The following is a 12582-nucleotide window of genomic DNA, read 5'->3' on the forward strand; positions in this document are numbered from 1 at the left end:
GTGGTCGATGCCCCAAACCGGTCAGTGTTTACAGGCATTTGGACAAAGCCCTTAACAGCTCATTAAGTTTTGGTGAGCCCTGAACTGGTCAGGCAATTGGACTAGATGATCACTGTAGGTCCCTTCCAACTGAAATAGTCTATTCTAAATAAAGACACATAAAATAAGGAAATTAATGATTGAATAAGAATATTGTGGTGCTAGCATTGTGATTAGAGCCTTGTGATATAATAAAACTTATTTCCAGCTTATTTCACTGCTAAGCTTAAAAGTAGGAGTTTTATTGATATATTGGCCATTGCTCTGAAATGTTCAAGACTAATTCTCTATTTTATCAGCACCAACATTAGTAATAATAAAAAACCTGCTTCAAACCAGAGTACAAGAAAAGTTTATAGAATTTAACATATTTCTTATTTACTGCATGATAAATAGCACTGATTTGGACTGCAGTTTTGAAGAAAAGGAATGTTCTTTCCTTTCAGCCTGACCTTTTTGCATATATGTTCAAGTATTTTGAAGTTGTACAAGCCCTTCATATATAACATAATTAGTAAATGGATTTTTAAGGTTATATTTGTAGTTGTGCAAGCACTGTCTGAATTTCTTTCACCTGTTATTCCTGAATGAAATACTAAAATGCCTTCTAAAAATGCATTGTTCCAAAGAATGAGAAGTATGCAGCGTTCCTGTGCAAAATTAAAAAAATAAAAAAAAGTGTTAATGAAAATAAACTTCAAAAGTGTCTTTTTTTTCCAAAGGGTATACAAGAGACACATCATTTCTTGCAATGGTCGTGGATATTGTCCAGGAGTTGAAGCAACAGAATTCTAATCTAGTATATGGTAAGGATGTGTATTATAATCCTTTCTACTTTGCCATTGCATATGCCCATCATTTTCTTATTTTAGGATGAAAACGCTGGTCTGATGTTACCCAGCATTTCACAATCATCTTGTGCTCTGATCTGACTGGGACCAGCTGATGCTCCACTCAAGTTTCACTTCAGCATTGCTTCAGTGTTGAGGGAGTTGATTTTTTTATCTTTCTGATTTTATGCCTTTTGTTATGTTTCTTGCATGATGCTATCCAAAGGAGGATGTGCCTGGAGGACTGGCTGTATCAAAAAAAGGCTTGTAAAATCCCAGCTGGCTGCTGCTGTTTGTAGTTCAGAGGGACAGGCTGGAGGTGCGGTTAGCTGAAGCCTGTCCTTGATTTCCAAGTCAGTCAAAAGCAGGATAGGCTTTCCTGTATTACCCTGCCATGGCATCACATTATGTCCCAAAAGTGTCTTACAAGCTTTGTAATTTAGCTTAAACTCCAAGGGTTTTTTAACTCTGGTACCTTCTGCTAAGGTTACCTGGCAGCACTCAAAGAGCAACAGACTAGCAACTGCTGTCATTAATGTGTCATGTCAGGTTTAAACCTGTGGAAAAAAGATTCTCCTGTTTCCTTCCTGAGTGTTTCAGGACTTTTGAACATAATCAGCACAGGCTTGACTTGAGCAAAACGTTTAGAGTGACAGGGCAAAGTCAGTGGTGATTTAATGGGATAAAAAGCTGTGAATGATGGTTTGAGCTTGTCATCTTCAGGTTCAGTAAACTATGTGGTGAGGAAACATCGAGAATGGTTCGCAGCATTTGCAAGGTGTAATACTGTGGAGTGTGGTATCTGACTTAAAAGTTAACAAAGAACAGTTCTCGTTTCGAAAAATGTATCAGAGTTATCTTAATGAGCTCAGGTTTTGTTGTTTTTTAACCTTTATTAACACTGTTGCATTGTCAGGTTCTCCAGAGCCTTTTACTGGTAAGTGAAAGCTAAAAACTGTTGGAGTATGAAAGAGAAAGAAATGCATAGCTGTATAGAACAGGAAGGAAGTGGTCAGATCATGAGAACACAGCTAGGCTTCCAAGATCCTTTATATTTAGTAAATAGATTATAATGTAATGAAAATATATTTAAAATGTAAAACAAATTATCCTGGTTTTATTCATACAAACTTCCTTAAATACTGATTGGATGTTGATTTGATACCTTTGGATTTGTATTTCTTTTTTATTTTGCTAAAAGCTATTTTAATACATTGAACAATGTTCCTTGTACAAGACCAGGCTGTTTCTATCCTCACTTCAAAACTGAGGGCACTTGGAATATGTTGTTAATACTACTGGTGATTCAGAACTTGTGCCAAATGCGTGCTAATATTATTATACTGAGTATGAGTTTATGTACTTTGGCATGGATTTTTTATTTGTTTGATTATAATACGTTTTGGTGTGTACATTTGTCATGTATCTCTTCACCCTAAAGTAAAAACAGGGTTCTTTTCAGAGCTATTAGCTTCTCCCATGCTTCTTCCCCACCATGCTGCTATTCCAGAGTTTTGGGTTGGGGGGTGAAGGGTAGACCTCTCTGCATTTTCCATAACAAAAGCCCCTTCACTCCCACCAGTCAGCCCCTCTTATCCTCATCACCTTCATGCATAACAACATGGAAGCCAGTGGGAGAGAGTGACTGTAACCCTCTGACAGTTGTTTAAGATACATGGCCTACGCTTTCACAGTTGGCAGCCACCAGTTATAAATTTCTGGCTGAGTGTGCTGCAAGAGCTGAGTGAGTATGTGAGTTACCAGGTGCTCAGTGCTGTTATATAGCCACTACTGCTACCTAAAACTTTTCCCTCCCACCAGGGTCTCTGTGACTGTCCCCCATTTCTAAAGCTAGATTTATTCTCTTACAGTATGCGATCCAGTGATGGGTGACAAATGGAATGGAGAAGGCTCTATGGTTAGTACTTATCTGTTTGGATTCTCTGTAAAGTGAATATTTGCTATGTAAAGATTTATTAATTTTTAAACATCAGAACTAAGCTACTTTACCTAAGTGTGGCTTTGGATCCCAGCATTAAGTAAGTTTGTACTTTAATTTCCTGTATTTGAGTTCAGTATGTGGGAAGAATGATGGCTGCATAGCCCTGGGATTATTTTTTACTCTCTGCTGAGACAACACGTGCAATATAGACCCTGTCCACAGGAAAATATCCCCCTGCTCCTCCTGCTGTTCTCCCTGGAGTTCCCTCGTCTTCTATCAAGAGCTCTGTTTTGGCTGGTAGCCTCTCTGGCATTGTCAGTGATCGTGGGAATTGACATACCACTTGAACTGAAGTGAAGGTGGCTTATTTCATGTGAGATCCAACAGCTGTTAGGCATTGTGATCAGTGACAGAAAGGTTCTGTGTGCCAGTACCAGACTGCATGCTGACAAAGAAACATTGGTTTTTGAGCAAAACTAGCAAATAATTTCAGTTAAATGCAATGTGGGAAGACAACAGTAATGGTGATATTTTATGTTTTCTTCTGCCTTAGCTGGTCATGCACTATGAATTCCTCTTTGTCCTTGTACCTTCCTACAGTTTACCTGCTCATAAAACATCACATGATATAGCACTTAGTAATAAATTTGCCATTGCTTTTGTGTTCTATTCTTTCCTTTTATGTCTGTTGCAATATTTATTATCCTTGGCTTTTTCTAACAAGGCAGAGATCTAGTGGCTGTAGAGTCACCTTGCAAAGCCTTAGTTCTTGGGAGAAGTCATTACCGTGGACCTACCTGTGTCTTTAGGGAGGAAGACAAGGTAGTTGGAAGAAAATGAGAAAATTTAGCATGAAATGCACCAACTCATTCCTGACATAAAAACTAATATAATGATTATTTAAAACTCCTTAGTTTAGGTATGACCTAGTCTTGCATTTCTGTCTAAAGGCAGAGTCCATGTGACATCATCGTTTCACCATGACTGCATAAGTGAGATCAATATCAATACAACGGGTGTTCTGGTAGTACCTAGTGGTCAACACTGTGGTGGGGTTGTACCTGTTGCTGATACAATTGGAACGGGAGACAGTAACACATGGACACACGTATGCATGCACCCTGCCCTGTGTAGCTTATGAGCCTAACAGAGGAAATAAAACATGGATGAAAGGGGGTATTAATCCTGATCTAGCAAATGGAGTTCTGCCAAAGAATATCAGCTACTAGTAAACAATGAACTTTATTGAAGGTTTTGTATATTGAGTTACAGCAGGACTCAGGAAGGTGAGGGGACCCCTGTTACCTGTCTAATCAGAACTTCTAGCAGAGCTCCAGTACCTGCAAAAAAAGCTGATGCTTTTCAGCTCTGAATCTGAAGAGCATACAGGTCTGCTATGTCTTGGTGTACGTCACCAGCTTAGACAACCAATCTCCTTTTGCTTTTGGGCTGTATTTAGCTAATGACAGTGGGATGGAGATGGAACAGGAAAACAGAAAGGGGAGCATTAGCCTTCATTGCTCGAATGGTTGATTCTGCAGGCAGTGAAGTATGCTTGCAGTTTGTTAGACTTGGGTGCAACACAAGCAAAGTATTTTTAATGTACTTATCGGAACTGCTTTATAGATTAAGTTGTACTGAACAAATTACAAATCTGATTCCTGTTCACACATATTAATGTACAGCACACCCTAGAAATACTGCACTGAAAGAAGGAGACATACTAACACATAGCATGGCTAAAATGTTTGTTCCTGAACCCCACAATGCAACATGATCAATGTGGGTGCATGCTGGTGCAGCAAAGGACCCCTGTACTTTTAGTACAACAAAGTAGTTTATTTTGGAGGTAAGGGCATGAAAAAGGGTTCTCCATGTTGGGACACCATATTTCATCATGCTGCTGTGTCACCTTGGTGAGAGGGGACCCAGAAGTAATTTATCCAGGCACCATTTCTTTTAATGCTGCCAGTTTAGTCCTGTCTGCTTAGCAGTGCTTGCTGTTTCCTCCAGTGAAAGAAGGGCTGTCGGCTGTACTCTCACCAGCCAGAGGATTTGGTTACTGCTGCATAACAGTACACTGGGATCTGTCAGGTTACTCAGTGGCAGCATGAATAGTAGTTGAGGGAAGGAGAGTTGCACTCCCACGTCTGGGATGCTGCTGACAACATCTGATACTGTTTCTTCTCCCATAGTATGTGCCTAAGGATCTCCTCCCAGTCTACAGGGACAAAGTTGTACCTGTTGCTGATATAATAACTCCTAACCAGTTTGAAGCTGAGTAAGTACTTACTTCCTTTTATAGCCAAGTAAACTTGGGGATAAAAGCAGGCGACACTGATACCCATTATTTTGGATGGGGCCCTGGGCAGCCTGATCTAGTGGTTGGCAGCCCCGTCCACAGCACGGGGGGTTGGAACTGGATGATCTTTAAGGTCCTTTCCAACCCAAACCATTCTATGAGTCTATGATTCTGTTTGTCTCAGTACAGTGCCAGATGTATGTATGTGTTGGGCTTTGGTTTTTAGCTGTTACTTTCAAGTGGTGCTTTTCAGCAAACCTCCAACTGTTCCATGTTAAAACCAATAAAAAATCTGGGACTTATTTGAGGAAAAGATTTATCTTGTTTTCTCCCGTCCCTCATTTTCGTGATTACTTCTTGTTCTCTCCAGAGGGTTGTATGTAGGGCAGATTGAAAATATATCTCTCTTCCCTTCCCTGTCCTTACCCATTCCTTGGAAATTTTTTATTGTATGTCAGAATACCAAAACTGAAATAGTTTGACTCAAGCACCCAAAATTAGATTCAGAAATACTACCATGGCAAAATCTGATAAGGAATTAAGAATTTAAATGCCTCCTGCCCATCCTGTCTACATAGCTGTGACTCTTTGGTTGGGAGAGAATCTGTTGGTTGGGACAGGCTGTCTATCCCCTTAAAGGAAGGGTGCAGCTGCATGGGAGGTGGAGATAAGACACTTGGGAGAGAATTTTATGATACAAGCATCTCTACAGGAGGCAGTTTAGGACTGGTGTGAGTGTTCCAGAAGCACCGTGTATCTGTGGATGTAAGGGCAGTGGTCTGGTATGGAAGACCACATAGCTACAAACCATTTAGGCCTGTGTGGTGTGGTCCAAGCTTTCCTCTCTTCAAAGAGCAAACAAAAGCAGTCATTGTCTAGAGAACTTGTGCTCTTTTAAGATTTCTGTTTTATTCTCAGGTTACTCACGGGCAGGAAGATTCACACAGAAAAAGAAGCTTTAGAGGTAAGTAGGCAAGGGGTAGGATGTATAAGATTCCTGACTGCAGTGCTGCAGTTTGCCATTTGTCTTTAACCTTGGAGTTACTTTGGCCTCTTGTCCTTTCTTCCCATTTATCATTAAAGCTTGCGCTCTCCAGGCACAGAACACTTCCTGTTGTAGTGTCAGACTTCTGAGGAAACTTCCCCAAAGAACTACAGCTAAAGGCATTACAGTGGTAATGAGTAGATCTCTGTGAGCTCGTTTTCCTGCAGTGTAAGAAGGGAGGCAGCAGCACACATGGCGAGTAACCACACACCCTCAGTGCTGTGGAAATGCACTGGTTGGGGTGCAACCCCAACCCGGTGACCCTGGGCGTTAGAAACCTGCAGGAGTCGCTCCCTCTGCTGTCCGCATGTGAGTCGTGCAACAGCAGTGCCGAGTGCTGGGACAGACCTTCTCATTCTCCTACACAGACTGTTTGCAGGAAGAGAGCTCACTAGCAAACTCTTACAAACTCTTATTGGCTGCATACACTCTAAATCTCTTCCTGACAGTGTTTGCTGGTGCTCTGTTTCTTTTCCTTAAATTTACTCAAAGGGAATGAGACATGGGTTGCAAAAGGATAGATTGGATAGATGAGAAACCAGGCAGGGAGTGATGGCATTTGAGTACTTCTTGGTGAAAGATGGACAAATCCACAGCATTGATAGCTGCTTTCATTGCCATACAGAGATGATAGATGGGCTGCAAATTTACTGTATTGAGGTGTAAAGATTTATGCCTTCACACAAACTGAAGAAAATAAAAAGCTGCGGAGCTTGGTGATGAAGGACAAAATAGAAATATGGTTTTATTGGTGTATTGAAAAGGGCTGAGGTCTTTGTTTCCTTGACTAGTCAAGTGCTTTCATAGTGGACTGATGTTATTTTTTCCAGTTTGGTTTTGAACTTCAAAGGAACACAAAATCTTTAAACAAACAGCAGCTGCAGTGGTACCCTGGGGAGTACCTGGGGTCTGTCAGCCCAAATGTTTGTTGTTTTTTCCCTCCAGCAATGGCATGCAATGTGGGTTGCAGCTCCAAAGATCTCAGTTCTTTTCAATTTTCCCCTCTCCCAGTTTTACATTACCCCACTGTGCTGGGTGAGGGAGATGAACTGTTCTTCATGCCACTAGGTTCTAACTACAACTCAGTTCTCATCCTCACCAGTCATGCAATGTGGGTTGTGTACCATGCATGCAATGTGGGTTGCAGCTCCAAAGATCTCAGTTCTTTTCAATTTTCCCCTCTCCCAGTTTTACATTACCCCACTGTGCTGGGTGAGGGAGATGAACTGTTCTTCATGCCACTAGGTTCTAACTACAACTCAGTTCTCATCCTCACCAGTGGAATCACAGTCTTGAGAACAACACTGTTAGCTGAGCAGCCATTAGTTTTAGGTTTGCATATTTCAGCTGCAAACATGAGTTGCCTGTGCTAAACAATTTTACAAGTTAGTTTTCTGACAGTCTGTCTGATTTATGTGCTAGCTCTTATTTGTGATGGGTTTTAAAAAATCTCTTCAAAGAAAAGGTGGATTTATACTTAGGAATTGAAAGTAGTTGTTTGCAGGATATTCTATTTCAATCTGTCTATCTCCCTGGCTGTGTGTGATATATGGGTCTGTCCTTCTGAGTAATAATCCATGCTGAAATTTGTCCCATTTGGAGGTGGTAGGAATTCTGACATCAATTTCTATGGTGACATGCTTTCATTCATTTCTTTAGCAAGACTAGTGACAACAGTGTAGTCTTCTAACATTAAATATGATGTTAATGTAGAAGGGACCTACAACTAGAAATACTGATTAGGTTCTTGGTGAATTGTGACTGAGAAATGAAATTGAGTTTGATGTTACTTCACAGGTTGATTATGTCAGCGTGTGCTGATGGATTTACTGCTTCTTTAAAACCCAACTGATTTCTATGCAGAGAGGTCTGATAGTTGAAGAAACTTGGAGGCTTAGACAAGACAGAAAAGCAATAGAGAATTAAATACTAGCAGAAATAAATCCTTATCATTCAGCTGCTTATGAGTCATAGCTAGCCTGAGAGGATTTTTAGTTAAACTCTTCTGGGAGAATTAATATTTTATCTGTGTTTTATGCTAAACTCATTGCTGAAGTCATTCTTTCTTCTGTGAAATCAGAATCACTTCTGTAGCAACCAATTGTGATGTCAGAAGTAGAGTATTAATGAATTTAAGTGAGGAACATGCAGAGTGGAAGTACACCTGTAAAGGTACATAATTTACAGGTGTAATTCGGGGTTTGAAACAGAATGAGAAAGGAAGATTGAGACAGACACACTTGTGCCTCTGATTTAGCTCTTTAACTCTTTGTTTTTGCTAACTCTTAAAGTAGTAGCTAAATAAGACTCCATGTCCTGGAGTTACTGTCTTTCTAGCAAGTGTTTCAAGATGCCAGCTCAGTGCATGTGCCTGTATATTTGTTCTCTTATTCTTTGGATCATACGTTCTGAAAACATGATGCAATCAAAAATTCTGATCACAGCTGAAGCAGAGTATTCTTTTCAGAGGGTGATCCAAAGATAATACAGAGACGCTTGCATATTTTAACAAGTGTGTACATTTAAATACAAATGTTTTGATTCTCCTGTTTCAAGTTATTTCCACTAATTCATGTCGGTTCTTTGAGTAGAAACTGTTTTTTTTCCTTCACAAAAGATGCCGAAATAAGGTGCTTGTCAAAAATCCGTAGTACTATTAGTGGTGCACGGTTTAATCAACACACATTGCAGTCACTGATTCCTGCCTTTTCACACTTGGAAAGGTAATGGATATGCTCCATGCCATGGGACCAGAGACTGTGGTGATCACCAGTTCAGATCTACAGGCGCCTCTAGGAAACGACTACCTAATTGCTCTGGGAAGCCATAGAAAAAGTAAGTCATGAACTCCTTCATTAAACTGTGCTGTCTTTTAGCCCATTCTGTGCTCTCAGTCACTTTCTGAAGAAGGGGTTTCATGATACCCATCTGTAGTACATGGAAGGAGCTTAGCTCCCTGAGTGAACTACTTCTCCTGCAGTAATATCAGAGAGCGGTAAGAATGGGACTGCTCCATGAGGGAAGACAAGCTGGGAGCAGAATGTGGTCATAGCACAGGCAGAGTACTGCCCTCACCAACAGGGCGCAGGCCCACAGTATCTGAATAAGGTAGGCAGAACAGGGGTGGTGATGGCAGACAGGTCCCATTGACAGTCCAGTGATTACTGGAGAAAGGTGAGACAAGGCAGGTCCCAGATTCATCTGGAAAATCCAATCAGTAAGTCAGGACAGCAGGGCTGTACACAGGTACACCTAGAACATAGCTCAGGTAAGGATGCTTGTGCCTGGGCCTGAGCTTCCATACCACTCCTGGGCAAGTGGGCAGAGGGTGCACCAGTGAAGGATGTCCGAGGTGAGGTTGATCAGGGCTGTTAAAGTCCCTAGTGGTAAGTGGTATAGAACAGGAACTTTGAATGTTTTGAATGCTTTTATGACAAGTTACACTGTCCTGTTAGCAGGCTGTTCCTCCCCTGATAGGTTGTATAATATCCTCCTGCTTCTCCTTTATATCCCATTCTATACCGTCACCAAGATTCACTGTGTGTTTCATCTATGGCCGGATGCTTTTACATTAGAAGAGCATAGTTATGTGGGATGGTATATGATCTTGTTTTCTTGTTCATCTAAGAGATCTAAATGTGGGCATCACATTCTGGACTGCTCAGAGACCAAAAAAGTCTTGGTATTTAACCCAGGCTCCACTAAGAATCAGTGTCTCTTAGCACTCAGTACAGAGAATCATAGAATCATTTTGGTTGGATCATCAAGTCCAGCTGTAAACCTAACACTGCTGAGTCCACCACTAAACCATGTACCTAAACACCTCATCTACACATCTTTTAAATACCTCCAGGGATGGGAACTCAGCCACTTCCCTGGGCAGCCTGGTCCAATGCTTGGCAGCCTTTTTGGTGAACAAATTTTTCCTGATATTCAGTCTGCCAGGTCTGGAATAAGTCTGGTCATTCCAGTAGTGATTACAGTGTGGCACATGGATCAGATATTGTCTGCTGATGTCTACAGTTTCTCTTGTGCCTCCATACAACCCAGAGACACTCTAGGTTATGGTTTGGCATGACCTATCTAGGAATTCAACAGTCTACATAAATATGCAGTTTCCTGAGCGAACTGCTGCTGCTGTGTAAATGAAGATAGATTACTCAACCCTTCATGAAAAGGTGCTAGCTACCTGCTGTCTCTTAAGTGAAGTATGTACAGTATATAAGTTGTAAATGCTATTCTAGCTTAGCAAAGTTGTGAAGGTTGCGCCTTTTAAAAGAGCTGCTACAAAGTTTACAATACTCCTTAGCGTCTTTACATTCCAAACAACAAAGGAATTCAAATCTGGTGATAACTTTTAAATTACAGTAAATCACTTTTAAATTACAGTAAATGCTATTGTATTAATTGCTGAGTCTGTTATTTAACTGTCTATCTGTGTTGTAGCTAAAGCAGATGGTACCAAGATGACACAGAGAATTCGAGTGGAGTCTCCTAAAGTGGATGCTGTCTTTGTTGGAACAGGAGATTTGTTTGCTGCTATGCTTTTGGCATGGACGCATAAGCATCCAAACAATTTGAAGGTCTGGGATAAGTTATTTGTCTCTCTGCAAGTTTAGACTACATTTTTTGTTTGTTGGTTTGTTTTTTTTTTTTAATTACTTTAGATCAATGCCATTATTTAAAGATTTTCTTCTGTTTTGGCTTCTTTTCCTTACCTCCGAGTTAAAAAAGTAGCATTTCCCTTCTGCCAAAACATTTTAGCTTGCATTACGTTTGGATGGTTGCATTTCCCTTACATGTTTTTTTGTAATTTTGACAAATAAGATGTTCTTCCCTCTAGAGAGAAAGAGACTGCATGCGTTTGAACTTATTTTCAGTGCTTATTATGAAGTGAGAGTAAAAAATATAATTAATCAGATCTGGTTTTTTTCTGTTTCTTTCCCTTAAGCACGGAGAGTCCTCAGTATGAGTGTATAGTTTCTAGTTCCTGTTTCAGGAGAATTAAGAGAGTCTTAAATTTTTTTTCCCAAACTCAGCATCACATAGTTGACATCCTGTTTGTATCTTATCATTCATGTTTGCCACTTAATAGCAATGTTTTTTAAATACTAGTATTAAACTAGGCAGTTGAAATTTTACTAAAACTGCAATGTGTTATGTTAATGCAGGTGGCGTGTGAAAAGACTGTGTCAGCCATGCAACATGTTCTGCAAAGGACCATTAAGAGTGCAAAAGGTAATTCATTCAAACCCTGTTCCCTTGTTCTGTCTGGATTTGCATCACAAGAAACATTCAGAGAGCTTTCTGGGTTTCCTGACTAAAGGCAGCTCTCAGTGCAGAAGCAGCCATAGAAATTACAGGATGAGAGTTTGGTAGTCTTCTCAGTGCACATTCCTTACTCTGTCCTCCAAGCCTATTTTTGACGACATCCGACTGAAGATGTCACTGTTCAGCTTGTAGTGGGACTACAGCCATGTTGACTGTACTTGACTGCTTTGCCAAACAGTGGCAGAAGAACCTGAGGAAATGCTGAGTTTGGCATGCAAGAGAGCTTCTGGTTTAAGTGTAGCTCACTCGGTTTCCCTTTCAGTGCATGTGTTTAGTAATGAGAGGGGTTTATCTACTAACAATAAATAGTCTGTTTGCTGTGTTGGCCGTGTGAAGAGCAGTTCCCCCCCGCCCCCCAGCATCTCTCCTCTTGGAATTCCCTTGTCTTTCAGTTCCTATGATGATCCAGATGTGATCTGTGGGGTTTGGGGGCATGTCTGTGTCACTTTCTAGTAGCAGCAGAATCATGTTTCTTTCCTGGAGAAAGGTGCAGAACAGGGGTGATAACAAAATCACAGTGCTGACCTGGATCTTCCACCTTGGAAGCCTTTAGCAGGGAGTAGTAAGGGAGACTGAGGAGGGGACAAGGGTAGAAAAAATCCTGGGGTAACAGAACAATGTAAGTTGTTTCTTTTTATACTGCTGTTTTTAATGATATTCTGATGTCATCTTTTTAGCACAGGCTGGAGAAGGAAACAAACCAAACTCAGCCCAGCTGGAACTGAGAATGGTCCAAAGCAAAAAGGACATAGAAAACCCAGAGATCATAGTGAAAGCCACCGTGTTATAAAGGCTGTACATCTCCAATAACGCACAATGTATTGATGTCCTCATTTCTTTCTTGTAAATTGTAATATTTGCCTTAGATCTGTGACAGAAACCTGACTTCCATGAAATAGTGCCCAGCATAGGCAGATATCCACTCTCAAACATATGTGCTGGCCTTGCTCACTTTTAAAAACAAAACAGTTAGTGTGCATTGAAGCATATTGCCAGGTATCAAAATGGCTGTCAAATTCACTTAGTCTATGTAATTACCCGGGGCAAGACAGTACAATGTTCCTGCCTTGCCAAAGACTTTAGATGTGAATTT

The 12582-nt window shown here is 40.7% G+C and overlaps 1 protein-coding gene across 1 annotated transcript; it reads left to right on the plus strand.

Annotated features, from left to right (window-relative positions):
* The first annotated feature begins 762 nt into the window (after positions 1 to 762).
* On the plus strand, positions 763 to 12297 carry PDXK (pyridoxal kinase). The gene is made up of 8 exons (XM_010173908.2): positions 763 to 845; positions 2741 to 2787; positions 5007 to 5092; positions 6032 to 6077; positions 8882 to 8993; positions 10605 to 10741; positions 11330 to 11396; positions 12167 to 12297. Exons 1-8 carry the CDS (start codon positions 791 to 793, stop codon positions 12277 to 12279), a joined length of 663 nt encoding a protein of 220 aa, XP_010172210.1. The 5' UTR covers positions 763 to 790; the 3' UTR covers positions 12280 to 12297.
* The last annotated feature ends 285 nt before the right edge of the window (positions 12298 to 12582 follow it).

The sequence above is a fragment of the Antrostomus carolinensis genome, unplaced genomic scaffold, assembly GCF_000700745.2.
Source record: "Antrostomus carolinensis isolate BGI_N321 unplaced genomic scaffold, ASM70074v2 scaffold7618, whole genome shotgun sequence".
Classification (NCBI taxonomy): Eukaryota; Metazoa; Chordata; class Aves; order Caprimulgiformes; family Caprimulgidae; genus Antrostomus; species Antrostomus carolinensis.

Bases quoted from the DNA above. Each gene is read 5' to 3' on its own strand.
- PDXK (XM_010173908.2), top strand. From the start codon at position 791: ATGGTCGTGGATATTGTCCAGGAGTTGAAGCAACAGAATTCTAATCTA. The intron at 2,788-5,006 runs GTTAGTACTTAT...CTTCTCCCATAG, and splicing joins GGAATGGAGAAGGCTCTATG to TATGTGCCTAAGGATCTCCT. The intron at 5,093-6,031 runs GTAAGTACTTAC...TTTTATTCTCAG, and splicing joins CCTAACCAGTTTGAAGCTGA to GTTACTCACGGGCAGGAAGA.